Source organism: Acipenser ruthenus, chromosome 9 (assembly GCF_902713425.1).
Source record: "Acipenser ruthenus chromosome 9, fAciRut3.2 maternal haplotype, whole genome shotgun sequence".
NCBI lineage: Eukaryota > Metazoa > Chordata > Actinopteri > Acipenseriformes > Acipenseridae > Acipenser > Acipenser ruthenus.
Window position 1 is genome coordinate 37,398,430 of NC_081197.1, and position 16,649 is coordinate 37,415,078.

The 16,649-nt window shown below is 40.6% G+C and overlaps 1 protein-coding gene across 13 annotated transcripts in view; it reads right to left on the reverse strand.

Moving 5' to 3' along the window:
* Positions 1-16,649, reverse strand: part of LOC117405672 (syntaxin-binding protein 5-like) — a 188,312-nt gene that overhangs the window by 77,636 nt on the left and 94,027 nt on the right. For all 13 annotated transcript variants that reach the window (XM_034008909.3, XM_034008907.3, XM_034008903.3 and 10 more), the window contains exon 5: positions 4,757-4,891. In XM_034008909.3, coding sequence (XP_033864800.1) covers positions 4,757-4,891 — 135 coding nt within the window. The remainder of the gene's footprint in view (positions 1-4,756; positions 4,892-16,649) is intronic.

The window sequence follows — 16,649 nt, forward strand, 5'->3', positions numbered from 1 at the left end:
GACCATTCACTGTTTGACAAGACCAGATGGTGTAGAGCTGAGGGAGCCGGAGGAGATCCGTAGGTATGCGGTGGAGTTCTACTCTGGTCTGTTCGCAGCAGAGGTTGAGGCTGAGCCTGAAGAGGTGCAGAGTTTCCTGCAGGACTTGACATGTTTGCCTGAAGAGGCAAAAAAGGAGCTGGGAAAAGCTCTATCGATGGAAGAGCTTACTGAGGCCCTACAGGGGTTAAAACAAGGTAAAGCTCCTGGAATTGATGGGTTACCAATGGAGTTTTTTAAAAGTTTCTGGGTCCTGTTTCAACATGACCTTTTCACAGTGTTAGAGGAGAGCTTTGAGAAAGGGGAGTTACCTCTGAGCTGCAGAAGAGCTGTCATTACGCTCCTCCCTAAGAAAGGTGATCTCAAAAACGTTAAAAATTGGAGACCTGTGTCGTTGTTGTGCTCTGAATATAAGGTCCTTTCCAGAGCTTTGTCCAATAGACTGAGCACAGTGATTGATAATGTTGTACACCCTGATCAAACTTACTGCATCCCAAATAGATCCATTTTTAATAACATTTTTTTAGTTAGAGATATTTTTGCGGCCTCTAAATGGTTTGGCTTTAGTACTGGTCTTGTTTCTTTAGATCAGGAAAAGGCCTTTGATCGAGTAGACCACCGTTATTTATGGGAAGTCCTCGACGCATTTGGTCTTGGTTCTGATTTTATTAGTAAAATAAAAGCGCTCTATTGTAACGTGTTCAGTTTATTGAAAATAAATGGGGTCTTGAGTGCACCTTTTGCTCTACAGAGAGGAATCAGGCAGGGTTGCCCTTTGTCTGGAATGTTATATGCTTTATCTATTGAACCACTACTATGTAAACTAAGAAATGTTTTAACAGGTTTGTCTATTCCAGGTTGTAATGCCCAGTCAATAAAGCTCTCAGCCTATGCGGATGATATAGTTGTGTTCGTTTGCAATCAAGAAGATGTAAAGGCCTTAACTGAGAAGCAAAAAGTATTTGAAAAAGTCTCATCAGCGCGTGTTAACTGGAGTAAAAGTAGTGACGTGCTCATTGGGGAGGGACAAGGGTGTAGATCCCTGGTTTTACCAGACGGACTAGAAAGGAGCCAGAATGGGTTTAAATACCTGGGGGTCTTTTTAGGCAGTGAGAAAGTAGAACAGTTAAACTGGGATGGGGTTCTAGAAAAAGCAAAAGGTCGCTTACAGAGGTGGCGGTGGCTTCTTCCACAAATGTCTTTCAGAGGAAGAGTTTTGGTTTTAAATAATTTGGTTGCCACCAGTCTCTGGCATAAATTGATCTGTGTGGAACCCCCGCAATTCTTGATTAAACAGATTCAGTCTCTGCTCTTAGAGTTTTTTTGGAATGGGTGTTATTGGTTAAAGCAGTGTGTGTTGTATCTACCACTTGAAGAGGGTGGACAAGGTCTTATGGATATTGAGTGTAGGCTGGCTGCCTTTAGGATTCAGGCTCTGAGGAATTTGTTTTTCTCTCCAGTAAAGCTGCCATGGAGGGAACTGGCATTTTCTTTTCTTCATCAGGTTGAAGGGTTTGGTTTTGATTTTAATTTGTTGTTTTTAGATTTTGACAAAATGCAGTTTTCATGTCTTCCCCTCTTTTATAGGAGTGTGCTGAGGGCTTGGACGTTACTAAAGGCTGAATATGTTGACCCACTGGATCCTTTTTGGGTTCTGGAGCAGCCGTTGGTGTTTAATCCACACCTTAATCCTTCTTTTAATAGTTCAGAATCTTTTAATGATTCTCTCATAAGGGCTAAAATAGTAAAGATTTGTGATCTGATAGACACAGAGCAGTGTGTCTGGAAAAGCCCTGAGTGTGTAGCCGGTGCTCTGGCCATGCGGTCTGTGCGTGTGGCAGGTCTGTATTTGGCACAGCTGCGTGAAGCTCTGTCTCTGGAGTGGCGAGAGGCACTGGGGAGTGTTTTTGATGAATGTCTAATGCCTCAGCAAACTCCATTTCCTTCTTTGCTAATCTCCCATGTGATAAGTCATTTTGGTGAAGAGAATGGCAAGATTTTAAAAGTGAAGGATTAGTGTAAACTTCAGTTTAATTTATTAGAGGGGAAAAAAGTCTGTGAAATTTGTGTAAAAGTTAAACAGCAGAAACTACCTGAAGTACTTCCAGATACCCATTGGAGGGAACGGCTGGGAGCAGGAGAGGAGGATAAGCCAGCCTGGAGGACTTTATATAAACCCCCTCTTAATAAAAGATCAGGGGATTTGCTATGGCGACTCCTGCATACAATCTTGGCTGTTAATGCATTCGTAAGCATTATAAATCCCGAGGTGACTGACCATTGCCCCTTCTGCAAGGAGAGAGAGACTGTAAAAGTCTTCCACTGCTACATGGACTGTAAAAGACTGGACCCTTTGTTCAACTTTTTAAACACCATTTTTTCAAATTTGAACTTAACTTTTACAAAGACTGTTTTTATTTTTGGTGTCAAACTTACAAGAAACCGAAAGCATTTGATTCAACTGGCAAATGTCATTTTAGGGCAGGCAAAATTAGCCATCCTAAAAAGTAGAAAAAGCCAAATCAAAAATGTTCATCAGGACCTGGTAAAATTGTGTAGGATATTGGTGGTTACTCGCATAACTTTTGAATTCAAGTTTTATAAGATGATGCATGACTTGCTCAGTTTTGAAATGTTGTGGTGTGCGAATGGAGCGCTCTGTGAGGTACAGGATGATTCAGAAGAACTCTGTATAAATATTTAAATGACTGTTTGTTTTATGTATTTTCTCACAAAATAATGTAATGTAAATGTTCACAGTTTGTTTTTGACTGTTTTTTCTACGCAATAAATGTTTTTTTAAAAAGTAAAAAAGTATCTATCTATCTATCTATCTATCTATCTATCTATCTATCTATCTATCTATCTATCTATCGACTTGTTTTGCCTGGTGGAGTGAGTGCTGTGTGGAGTGGTGGTGTGTGGGAGGTAGTCGGCTGTGACAACGTAAAATCAGCTTCTCGCATGAGCGGGTCGATTGTAGTTTTTTTTAGGTACAGTTGAGCTAGTATTTATGGTTGTAGAAAAGGGGATTGTTGTGAATAACACTTTCCTCCCAGTAATTCCTTTAGCTGTCCCCGCTAGGAAAATCACCCTCTCTAATGTTCCCCCTTTCCTGAAAAATGAGGTGATAGAGAGGGAGCTGGCTAGATATGGGCAGCTCATGTCCGGGCTGAAGAGAATCCCTTTAGGCTGCAAGTCGCCACATCTGAAACATGTCATTTAATTCAGAAGGCAGTTGTTTATGATTTTTAAAAACATTGATGAAGATCTTAACATTACGCTTAAGTTTAAGGTGGATGGCAGTGATTATGTCATTTATGCAGCCTCTGACTCAATGAAGTGTTTCAGATGTGGGACTGAAGGTCACATTGTGAAAAACTGTCCCTAGAAAGCAAGTAGTTAGCAGGATGGGAGTAAGGGAGACGAGACTGCTGATAAGCAGAAGCCAGGATCGGTCGGTGATGGGCTTGCTGGCGGGTCAGTACATGCGGGCAGCAGGGAGGGAGAGCAGGGTAGTGACGGTGGGGCAGCTGAGCTCCAGGAGGCAGGCAGTGACGCTGTGTTGGGGGGCGGAAAGCTAAACCAAAATAGTGAAGATACAGCAAAAGCAAAACAAATTAATTCTGAGAGTGGTGCGGGCGTGGGGGGAAGCAAAGATTGGTATAAACAATAAAACTACTGACAATGTAAGCGCAGACAGTCACGGAACTGAGGGAGAGAGGGAGCAAATGGAAACAGAGATGGTGGCTAGTGTATGGGGAGATGTGCAGATACAGGTAGAATGGGTAAAGTTTGCAGAGGACAGTGAGTTTTTTAGATTGCCGGGTAAAAAAAAGGGCTAATATAACAGAGGACAGTGCTGTCACTAAAAAAGGCAGCGTTTCTTCTGACGGCAGCAGTGTCAATATGGAGCCTGAGAGCTCTGCGGAGACGTGCAGCACGCAGTGATGCAATTCCGCTGTACACAGTGATGATGAAAGCAGTCTTACTGATTCCTCTCAAGCGCCCCAGTTGCTGGACGTGTATAAACCCCGGGGAGGGTATAGTGTTCAGTGCATTAAAGATTTCCTGGAGCAGACGAAGGGGCGAAGGGGAATTGTTTGTTGGACTGGGTTTTGTGTTCTCTGAGGTGTTTTTTTATTTTTGGTTTTAAGTATTGCAAAAAGAGAAAGTACTCAATCCAGCTGGTGAATTTTATTGTTGGACAGGCCAAACTAGCAATTTTAAAGAGCAGAAAAAACAAAATGAATGATGTTTTAAATTCTGATCCTTTCGTCATTTTTAGAATGCTTGTGTTAACACGGGTTAGAATGGATTTTAATTTCTATAAAGCAATGCGTAATACAGAAATGTTTGAACAAACCTGGTGTGTAAACAGTGTATTCTGTGCTGTTAAGGATGGTGAACTGGAGGAGTACCTGTAATGTGACTTTTATGTACTGCAGTGTCGACAGTATTTTATGTAATGTTTTGTTCACTTTATGTGGATCTGAATTATGATTTCATGACAATATCTATTTTTTAAATCCTGATTTTGTGTATTCTATTTATTTAATTGTTAAATAAATGTTTTCAAAAAAGTATCTAGATAGATAGATAGATAGACAGACAGATAGATAGATAGATAGATAGATAGATAGATAGATAGATAGATAGACAGATAGATAGATAGATAGATATTTAAATACAAAACTAAAAAACAAAGAGTACTTACAGTTCTATCGCCTTGTTCCACATGATGATGTATCCTGAGAGGATGAAGGACTCGATATTTACTACATGTGTATTTCCTCTCTCTGTACCCACATACAGCCATTTACTTTGGAATGGAATATGGCAGAAGGTAATCCTGTTTTAAAAAGAACACAAATAATAACATGGAATTAAAATGATAGGTACTATTTTACTGAATAATTGTCATACAGTATTACCAAACTGTTTTAAAGTAGAACTCACTTACGACTTATACATTTCAAATATAAATAACCAAAGGTATTATGACTATTAGGTGCAATACCTGCACCAACAAGGGCCTACTGTAAGAGGAAAATATAAATCAATAAGATAAAGCGAATAATGTTGGTTTATTGTAGAATGAATCGAAACCAATCATACGTCTGTCTAGATAGGAAATAATAACAGGAGACATGTTTTCCAACCCACTAGAACAGGACTGTACAATTGTATTTGTATTTGCTTGCGATTGTAAGTCGCCCTGGATAAGGGCGTCTGCTAAGAAATAAATAATAATAATAATAATAATAATAATTGTATTGAATATTTTAGTGGAATCGCGTGTCACGCATGGAGCTGTACTCAGTATCATGTTGTCATGACAGTAGTTGCTCAAAAGATGTGCTTGCTTTGGAAACCCAAGCTAAAAATTTCAAATTAACGAGGTAGTTTTTTTTTTTTTTTAAGTTTCTTGTCAATATATTATTTATATCATAGTAACCATATTGCAGTACGCTGCCATATCTGTGTACTAATTAAATATATTGTAGCAGTAACAGTGACGGTGTTTACATGGACAAGTCATGGCAGTTTTCCTCACAATGTTTTAGCCTTACTTCTCAGGAATTGCATTTCCATGTAGTTATGATGTAGGCTGACAAATCGGGCCATGACAATGCAAATTACTGCAGTCATAGTGATTTAGGGGAGGGGATATTTAAGTGTCCCTGTCTGCATACTATTTAGGGAAATAATAACTTTTAATATTGTGAGGAAAGCTTGCATGCGTTGCCATGAAGATAAAAACATTTAACAAGATACATGAATTCACGTGTTGCCGTGCACATTCTGAATTATGCCACAAATTAGGGACTTGTTGTCTGGTTACCTTTCCAACACACACACACACACACACACACACACATGGCACGCACATACACACAATTATATAAAATATAATTTCTACAAGTTTTACTAATTAGAATGTATATTTGTGTGTGTGTGGAACATCTAAAAGTTACATTTCATTAACACTAGAACAGCAATACATGTTTTTATTTTGAATATAACCTACTGTGGCAAAGCGCCCCGCCCCTGTGTGCATTTGTGTTATGTGTATGTATGTATGCGTGCGTATGTTAATGTTGGTGTATAGATTGGTACACGGGATATAAACGGGTCTGTGTTTCACGTATATTTAAAAAGTGTAGATTTGTATGTAGGCACGAGGAGGGCACAAATCACTTCACGTGCTGGTTAAATGTAATATGTGAGCACGGGGTTGCACAGAATGAATTCACGTGCTGGGATTCAAGTGAGTAATTAATTAGTAATTGAATCCCAGCACAACAGTATATATAGATGCACGTTTCTTGCACTAGGGGTTGGGTGTTCGGAAGAGGAGAACGGGTGAGAGAGAGAGGAGAGTTAAAAGAAGTAAAGATCATAAATATAAGTGTTTGTTCTCACCGTGTTTGTTTGTCTGTCCGTGCACCGTTTGTTTAGTGTTAGTCCGTTTTGTATGTCTGTTATTTTGGCGTCAAGTGCCGTGTCCCGTGTTTTTGTCTGTTCAAACCTTTTATTTTCTGTTTATTAAATGCTGAGCGCGACCACGCGCCCAGCTTATACCAAACCACATCTCTCTGTGTTTTGAATTCCTGTCTGGTCTGACGCCACCCACTCTGGCAGTCTTTGTGACACGTGGTGTCATCGTGGGATAGCCGCGCCTCCAAGCGTCAGACCAGGAGGGGTCTGGATTAAAAAAAAAAAAAAAAAAAAAAAAAAAAAAGATTACAAATATTGTTTTTGGGAAAAAAAAAAAGAAGAAAAAAAAGTCAATGGCAGAAGACGCCATCAAACTGCGGGGCTGGTTCCTGGAGAATGCTGGGCTGGAGGCCCAGTCTCTGCCCATGGTCGTCCGGGCTCTGTGGATGATGGACTGTGAGAGATGGGAGGCCTATCAGGAGGAACACACCCCAAACACCTTGGAGGAAGGTGTGGAGTTTGTCCTCAGCTACCTGGAGGCAACCATCAACGGAACAGCAGCCCAGGTAGCAGGACCACCAGCAGAGGAGTACCTGCTGTCCCCATCTCCACCAGCAGAGGGTGAGTACCTGCTGTCCCCATCTCCACCAGCAGAGGGTGAATGCCTGCTGGTTTTGCCTCCACAGCCCGAGCGGGAGGAGCCTGAGCGTCCACAGCCCGAGCGGGAGGAGCCTGAGCGTCCACAGCCCGAGCGGGAGGAGCCTGAGCGTCCACAGCCCAAATGGGAGGAGCCTGAGCGTCCACAGCCCAAACGGGAGGAGCCCGAGTGTCCTACGCCTGAGTGGGAGGAGCCCGAACGTCCTACGCCTGAGTGGGAGGAGCCCGAACGTCCTACGCCTGAGTGGGAGGAGCCCGAACGTCCTACGCCTGAGTGGGAGGAGCCCGAACGTCCTACGCCTGAGTGGGGGGAGCCCGAACGTCCACAGCCCAAAAGGGAGGAGTCGGTGCGTCCACAGCCCAAAAGGGAGGAGTCGGTGCGTCCACAGCCCAAAAGGGAGGAGTCGGTGCGTCCACAGCCCAAAAGGGAGGAGTCGGTGCGTCCACAGCCCAAAAGGGAGGAGTCGGTGCGTCCACAGCCCAAAGGGAGGCAAGTCGGGGCTTCCACAGCTCTGGGACCCAAGCCACCAGCAGAGGGGAAATGCCTGCTGGTTCAGCCCCAAGAGCCGGAAGGGGAGGGGTTACAGGCTCAACCCCCTGAAAATTTTTGGGGGGGAGAAGGGCAGGATGCTGGTGTCCCCCAGCAGCCTCTCGCTATGCTGCTGAAGGCAGCACGGCGCGCACATGCCCAGCCGCCACAGCAGAGGGAGCCAGCACCGCCAGGAGCAGAGGAGCTGGAGCTGCCTCTGCCTCCACCACCTCCAGGAGCAGAGGAGCAGGAGCTGCCTCTGCCTCCGCCACCACCACCGCAAGGAGCAGAGGAGCAGGAGCTGCCTCTGCCTCCGCCACCACCACCGCAAGGAGCAGAGGAGCTGGAGCTGCCTCTGCCTCCACCACCGCCAGGAGCAGAGGAGCAGGAGCTGCCTCTGCCTCCACCACCGCAAGGAGCAGAGGAGCAGGAGCTGCCTCTGCCTCCGCCACCACCACCGCAAGGAGCAGAGGAGCTGGAGCTGCCTCTGCCTCCACCACCGCCAGGAGCAGAGGAGCTGGAGCTGCCTCTGCCTCCACCACCGCCCAGAGCAGAGGAGCAGGAGCTGCCCGTACCTCCGCAGGGAGTACGGTGGCCGGAGCCCCAGAAAGGGGAGCTGCCGGCCACGAAGAAGGGGGAGGAGGTCTGGAGACCACTTTCCCCAGCAGCAGTTTCGCTGCAGGAGTTCTTGTGGCCGGAGCCCCACAGGAGGGAGCTGCCGGCTACGAAGAAGGGGGAGGTCGGGGGACCACCTGCCCCCGCAGCTTTTTCGCTGCAGGACGGGACCAGCATGCTGTCAGCCGTGCCACTACCGGCAGGGGAGCTGACAGCATGTCCAGCCATGGGCCCACTAAAGCCTCCCTTCCCAGCCCGAGACTTTGGCCTGGACTGCTGGGTATTTAAGGGGGGAGGTGGCCGTTGAGGCCATGTGTGCTGCGCACAAGGGGGGGTATATGTGGCAAAGCGCCCCGCCCCTGTGTGCATTTGTGTTATGTGTATGTATGTATGCGTGCGTATGTTAATGTTGGTGTATAGATTGGTACACGGGATATAAACGGGTCTGTGTTTCACGTATATTTAAAAAGTGTAGATTTGTATGTAGGCACGAGGAGGGCACAAATCACTTCACGTGCTGGTTAAATGTAATATGTGAGCACGGGGTTGCACAGAATGAATTCACGTGCTGGGATTCAAGTGAGTAATTAATTAGTAATTGAATCCCAGCACAACAGTATATATAGATGCACGTTTCTTGCACTAGGGGTTGGGTGTTCGGAAGAGGAGAACGGGTGAGAGAGAGAGGAGAGTTAAAAGAAGTAAAGATCATAAATATAAGTGTTTGTTCTCACCGTGTTTGTTTGTCTGTCCGTGCACCGTTTGTTTAGTGTTAGTCCGTTTTGTATGTCTGTTATTTTGGCGTCAAGTGCCGTGTCCTGTTTTGTATTCCATTGTTTAAACCTTTTATTTGTTAATAAACGCTGAGTGCAGCCATTGCACTCGGCTCATCATCACAACCACCGTCTCTGTGTATTCCTTTTCTGGTCTGACGCCACCCACTCTGGCCGTCTTTGTGACACCTACACTATAACCTACAAAATCCCATTTATATATATATACAAGCCTGTTGTTATCTCTACTGGACCTGGCAGCCACCAATTCCTTCGTTTTGTACAAGGTAGGAGAGATTTCATCTTGAAGCTAACCACAGCGCTTCAGCAGAAACATTTCGATCACAAAACTGCAAAACTGCAGGCTGCAGCAGCTCAACCTGGATTCTGTGCTGCGAGTGACACACACGCAAGATAAATCATATGCTACTTTCGTTTTACATTAAAAACTTATTTTGTTTTTACAGTTTTGTATGTGCATATACCTGTTTACACACTAGTTTCTGTTGAAATGTTTATTTTATTATAGTAATGCTTCATATGTGGTAAGTTAAAAAATAAACCCTTTTATGTTTAATTGTTCATTTAAATATGGCGTTTTGGCTGTGCAGATGTTTGATATGATGTGCTTGAATAAAACTTTTGAGTTGTATTTGATAGTTTGTCTTATTTTAATATTGATGGTTTTAAAATGTACCAGCCGTTGTAGGTATTACCGCAGAGTTTCTAGTGTTGAAGTAGTCCATAATGTACTCTGTGTGTGTGTGTGTGTGTGTGTGTGTGTGTGTTGGGCGGTGTCAATGTTTTGTACGGCCTTTCTGCTGGAGATTACGTGATAGTCAGAAGAACGGGATCTTGACTGCTGAAACCTCGTGAGGCACAAACACGATTCCTGCTCCGGTTTACATGGGTTTTTACAGCTATTTTTATTGTGAGAAAGCGATCGACCCTGCCCTTAAAGTCATGCTGACCAAAGGATCTTCTTTTGCTATTTTGCGTGCCAACGTCACAGAGTCAAGACTGTAGAGTTGATTTTCATGTGCATGTAAACCCAGCAAGTGATTTAAGAAGAGTAGACAGTATTTTATATTTTAAAGGGATTCTTTGTATACACTTCCATAGTATTTAATGATTCCTCTGTTTTGTAGGAATGGAAAGGGGTGTGCAGCTGTAATTTATGTTCTTTCTGAAACTGGGATTTTGTATAGATATTTTTTTTTCATTTATTAAAATCACAATGACCACAGTTGCACAGGGGGCTGAATTCTACACACAGTTTGCCAATAAAATAATATGCACTACAAAGGCAAAGCTATGTGTTGTAATGTGTTATAATGTACAATTTGGTGTCCTTAACAGGGCGATTATTGGCACGCAGTATTCCAGTGCGTTACTATACATTAAAATTGTACTTGTTGGCACACACTGTGCCAATAAAACACAATGCACTAAAATGTGTTAAACTATATGTTATGAAGGTGCCTGGTGTGTTCTCCACATTTTAAGCACAGTTAATGATGACAATCGTATGAACAAAAGTAAAAGGAGCACACATTTTTACATATAAAATGTTTTTTTTTTGGTTTGTTTGTTTTTTTTTTGCTTAAAGCACACTATGTGTATGAAGCTGAATAATGCCAACTAAGCACTGTTCTGTGTGACTTTCGGTATCTATGTCAATGCAGTATTTATAAAAAATAAAAAATAAATCCTAGCAACAGAATTGCTTTCAACTGCAGATAAATATTGTCTTGGTAAGACATACCTTTTTTTCAAGTTCTTAGTCAATTCAAATTTAAGCAACAACAGGCTTTTGTTTTATTGGTAGCTGTGCATATGCTCCAGTATTGAGGCAAAATGAATATCTACAGCTATGGCCGAAAGTTTTACATCACCCAATTGAATTAACTAATTTTGCTTCATAAAGTCGAATGAAACCTGCTGAATAATGTTATGTTAACATATTGAATTACATACTGCTTTGTAGTTTTCCATATACTTAACAAAAAAATTGAAAAACGTGACATTTCGAAATCCAACATGAAATACTGTACTACTATTATGGTTTCCAGTAGACTTTTGCGATATCATTTTGTAGTTTCTTTGATTACATGAGGATAAATAAAATATCTAAAATTATGTTCATATAGTTGTTTTTTTTAAAAAAATGATGTCTCAATCCTAAAATTCTAGGTGATTGTACAGTCTGAATATTAAAGCATAGGTATAGGGGAATGTATTTAACAGTAAATATTGAAGCTTGAATCAGTTGGTACTGTGTGTGTTGCTTGCCCTAAAAATACAGAGACCCAAGGATATCTGAAAATATGTTTTAAGATGTGTTGTACTCAATACAATGGGACCATTACTGCAAAGGAACAACCTGGAGTTAATGAGACATGAGTGAAGCAGTTTGTTACAGTGTGAATTACTATTACTGTTCAGAGAGTGCTCCACATCTGTTGTACAATCATGTAGGAAATCTAGGCCTGATGCACAGGCATAGGACCCAGTCAGAGAAGCCGTGTGCACTCAATAGCATCAACATCAGAAGGAGAATTGAAAACAATTATTATGACAACAATTTGCCTGAAGTAAAATAGCTACATTACAAAAATGCAGTGGCATCATTTTTTTTTCTTCTTTTTTTAGACTTGCATACGTAAGCACCAGGTACTGCACATTAAAATAAAAATAAAAAAAGCAAAAAAAAATGTATAGATCCTTTTGTTTATTACTTTGGGACTGCATGAACAGAATACAGACTCGATCAATTATAGGTGGAAAGATGGTAACTCATGACAATAAATTGGTTTTGAATAACACAAGAGTGACAGTTGTATAATTTAGATTGTAAATCATTTATCTTAAAATGGAAAATCACAGAGTTAATAAAAAAAGATTAAACATTTAAGCAATGATAAGATTTGTACATTGTATTGTGTCCACTAAATGACAGGAAACGTGTTAATGACATATTTCCTAACCATACTGTACATATCCTTATTGTTGTACAAGTTTTTGCTACAGTAAAGGGATTGGCTAACTAAATTATTCCATAATGCACTTCTATTATTATTATTTGTTTATTTAGCAGATGCCTTTATTCAAGGAGACTTACAAAGACTAGGGTATGTGAACTATGCATCAGCTGCACAGTCACTTAAAATAACATCTCACCCAAAAGACGGAGCACAAGGAGGTTAAGGGTCTTGCTCAGGGTCACACAATGAGTGAGCCGAGATTTGAACCGGGGACCTCCTGGTTACAAGCCCTTTTCTTTAACCACTGGACCACACATACTCCTGTGCAGTTTTAAAACAATCCATGTTTATACCAAATGTGTACTTTACTTAAAAAATAAATACATCGGGTACCATACTATGTCATAGTTCACAACTGTGCTCCTAAAACCAAGTAAGGACCTAGACTCAGTCTTAACCACAGTCTAAACTACAGTTTGACAATTTGTTACAAATACTGCTGGAACATCTACAGACCATTTACTGTACACATATGGGTATTTAAACTACCTGTTCTGAGAACACCTGTGCATTAGGGTACAGTATGTACAGAACCGTATGAAATAAATCATAAACTGATAAGGTCATGTCAGCTCAAACAATACAATGACTTGTGATTATTTTCTCTACCCAAGTCGCTCTCTCTCTCTCTCTGTATATATATATATATATATATATATATATATATATATATATATATATATATATATGTGCGTGTGTTTGCCTGTCAAGATTTTTTTTTAACAATCCAAATAATGTATGCAATGCCAGAACCCTACTCAGTAGTCCTTTATCCTTTAATCGACAACAAATGGCACAAGACATTCTTGGTGAAATATGAGGCTAAAGACACCCACTGCAGTTTTAATTAGAACTAAATCCATAGTAAATGCAATAGCTGTGATTTAATGTAATCATAATCGTAGTTATCTACTGGGTCCTCAGCAATGTGCCAAGGAATCAGAAAAGTGTGGTTACCTCATAATGTGAGTCGCTAAAGTGCAGCTAAGCAAGCGAGTGTACCTTTGTGCAACACACAAAGAGAAGCACAGCCCTTCAATCAAAAAGAATATTGAGTGCACAGGCGTGACAAGCAACATGACTCGTTTCCATTACATTTGCATAATTTCAATTTCAGAGAAAAAAGGGAGAGGTAGAGGGGTGCAATATGACCTTCAGAAAGTGACTGCACATAATTTAATGAGCACTGTCAAGCAAGATAATGATTGGGAATCAACAGGAAGCAATGTTTTGCAGCAGAAAAGCTGGAAGCAAAAAGAGATGCTGAGAAACTCCCATTGTCAGAAGACTGAAGCCTGTAGAAGGAAAATAAAAAGGTATTTCAAATAGACAATTCCCGGCTACCATGTAATTGAACAGAAGGCCAAGTGCTTTGAATGTGTATAAATATTTTTAAATTCATTGCATCTAAGTGTTCACAAAACACTTGGCAAATACGTTATTAAAAGAAGATAGATTGATAGCTCTGCTAGCCCACACATATTACAAGCACTCATGAACCTCATTTATTGAAGTATATTTGGTCCGGGGGGGGGGGGGGGGGGGGGTTGACAGCCTGAGCCTGGCAGCACAGTGACTAAGCAGTATTTGACACTTATTTCCTTGAGATTATCACAATGCCAATATCCAGCTCCTCCATTTAAAACTTGCAGCTAGTCTGAGTCATAGCCCTCAGTTGGGACCTAAGCCAACAGTCTTTCTAAATGTCTGAGCAACATATTATCACACTAAGGTGATCCCAGTGGGGTACTTGAAAGTAAGTGTGTAGGATTAGAGAACTCGCTTATTGCACAATTGCCTCTGATGCTTAAAAGTTGGGCAACCATTTTAAGGTGTTTATGGTTACATTTGATTGACAATTATTAGAAAAGCCTACATGATAAGGAACTCAGCAGATCACAAAGTGTCTTACTAATTAAAAACAGGAAATACCTTGTCATTTAAGTGTCATCTCTTTGATAACCTGTCAGTGCTTCAACTGGACATGTTTGAGTGTTTTTATTGCCATTTGTGCTGTTACAGTCACATAAGAACAAATAAGAACAAATAAGATTGGCTATAGGTGGTCACAAGTTTTATCCTGCCTAATGTACAGCATGTCCCTTGTATTGCGATTGGTTGCATTCACAATAGTCATCTAATCAGAAAGCTCAACAAATTCTAATGCCCTGGGTGTCAGTAGATGAATAGGGCAGATATAATTGTCAGAAATATTTTTCAGGCACTGCTAGCAAGTTTGTTATATTGCAAAAAATACAACATTTTAGTGCACTGTGTGTTTAGTCTGTAATCTACTTGGTTGCTATTAATTATTATATAGCAGACGCTTTTATCAAAAGTCTCACAGACACAGAGGTGATCTATGCATCAACAACTGCTGCTGCAGATTCACTTGCAGTAGGACCTTGGTTTTACGTCTCATCCAAAGGATGGAGCACAAAGAGGTTAAGGGACTTGCTCAGGGTCACACACAGTGAGGCAGTGGCTGAATCGGGATGTGAACTGGGAACCTTCTGGTAACAACACACCACTGGACCACCAAGCCTCCATACTACTCACAGGTCTTCTCTCTGTCTCCTTAAAAAGGATTAATTCAAACATGACAGAAAGAATAACTAATCAAAACCGAAGGTTAAATCTAAAGCACTATTGTATATCATTTTAAAACCATTAAATTAAATCTAAATAATTCTGTTTAGGATTAATATTGTACCCTAAGAACCTGACATACATTTTTTATCGGACAATCAGCACACTTATCTCTTACTGCACACAGCACTTACGACTTGATGGTTTTGGGATAGTAGCGATTGGTGAATTTAATTAAGAGTAAAGTATTGATAAGAGATTCATTCCCTCTGGATATCGGATTAACCGCAAGCAACTGGAAGGACATAAACTAATTTTATAGTTTACCCACATTTTTATGTGTTTGTACATTAATTAAGTTGTATCTCAAGAGTAGGGTCTTGCAAATTGGAACTGAAGTATGTACATAATACACACAGCTGCTGCATTGTTAACCATGAGCGGTTTTTCAATCCTCTGTATATAACAGATATTTTATTTTAGTGCTTTATTTTTATGTCTATAAATACAGTATGCATAGATGACTCTGAGCATCACATTTTAATGATGTTTTATAACACATAAATGTAATTTGTACTCTGCTAATGACAATTTATCTGTAATTCAGTTTTTAATACAGTTGTTACCCTCGGCTAATACCACAGTTAAGTACAGAAATTACCAACCTAATTTTCTGCATGCAGATTGTAATGATGTAAAAGGTAATGCATCACAACAGTGCCACAGTGTTTGATGCAGTGTATGCACATAAGCACTGGTGCCTGCTATTGTTCTATCAACCTCTGCCACTTCCACATGGACCAGCATAAATAATGTACAGCTTCTCAAATTAAGGCTGACATCATAGTAATAATGGTTACTTGGGAACCACAGCAAACTGAACCGAAAAAAAAGTAAATAGATAAATTAAACAGAACTGTACTCCAAAGTTCTTGTGTGATGTAAAATTGGCTGTACATTTTGTGATGGGGCTGATTCATTTACATTGCGTGCCCTTTTCAGATTGAGAACAGGCCTTCTCAAAAAGTTGTATTTGTATGCTTGTTTAATTCTTAAATGTTCTGGCTCATTCACATTGTTACAAAAGCATCTGACGTCATTATAAGATGTATCTCCTTCCTAATAATACATAGGCCATGACATTAAATACACCACATTGCCTCTAGATAGCCTGTCATCTCACATGCATACATGTTGTTTGATATTGCCCCCTGTCTATATGTTCTCCTACGTCACAAAAAAACTTAGCATTTTTTAAGTAATTATATTAAGAAATTCAACTTAATTCCTGATTAGAAGAATGATTGGGGAAAGCACTGAACCCTTCGTTTCGGAATTACTGTTTAATCATCTTGGATAATATCTACTGCAGTAGGGGTCTCTAGAGGTAGCCAGGAAGTCATCTGAATATTCTGTACAAAAAATGCCTTTAAATGGTGTGGTGGGAGATAGAGTAGGACCTAAATGATATACCAGTATATTATGCATTTAGAAATACTTTTACATTCTCTAAAAACTAAACTTCACAGGGTTGTCTTTTTATGTATAAATATTTTTTACACTATTTAAATATATTATAAGCATTTTTTTTTAAACTACCCAATTTCCAGCATCTGCTACAATATGCAAGACTTTGCACTTTACAGTGTCTTTCCCAGTTGTCCAGATTTAGTTTAAGTAATTTGTAAACTAAATGGATTGACAACATTAAGATGCGCTGTTATAATTGTAGTCACTTATCCAGTGTTGAGTTAAACGATAACAATAATTAAAACAGTGCTTTTTAATTATTACTCTGAGTAATTTTACAAATGACATGCATAATTCAAATACAAATGAAGTCAGGGTATACAAGATCTTCACCTCTAAATTCAAGTTCCATGCATCACTGATTAAATTAGGAGGTCAAACTTGAATGACTAACTAGATGGTTGTGGATTCAACAGGGATGGAGGCAGTCTT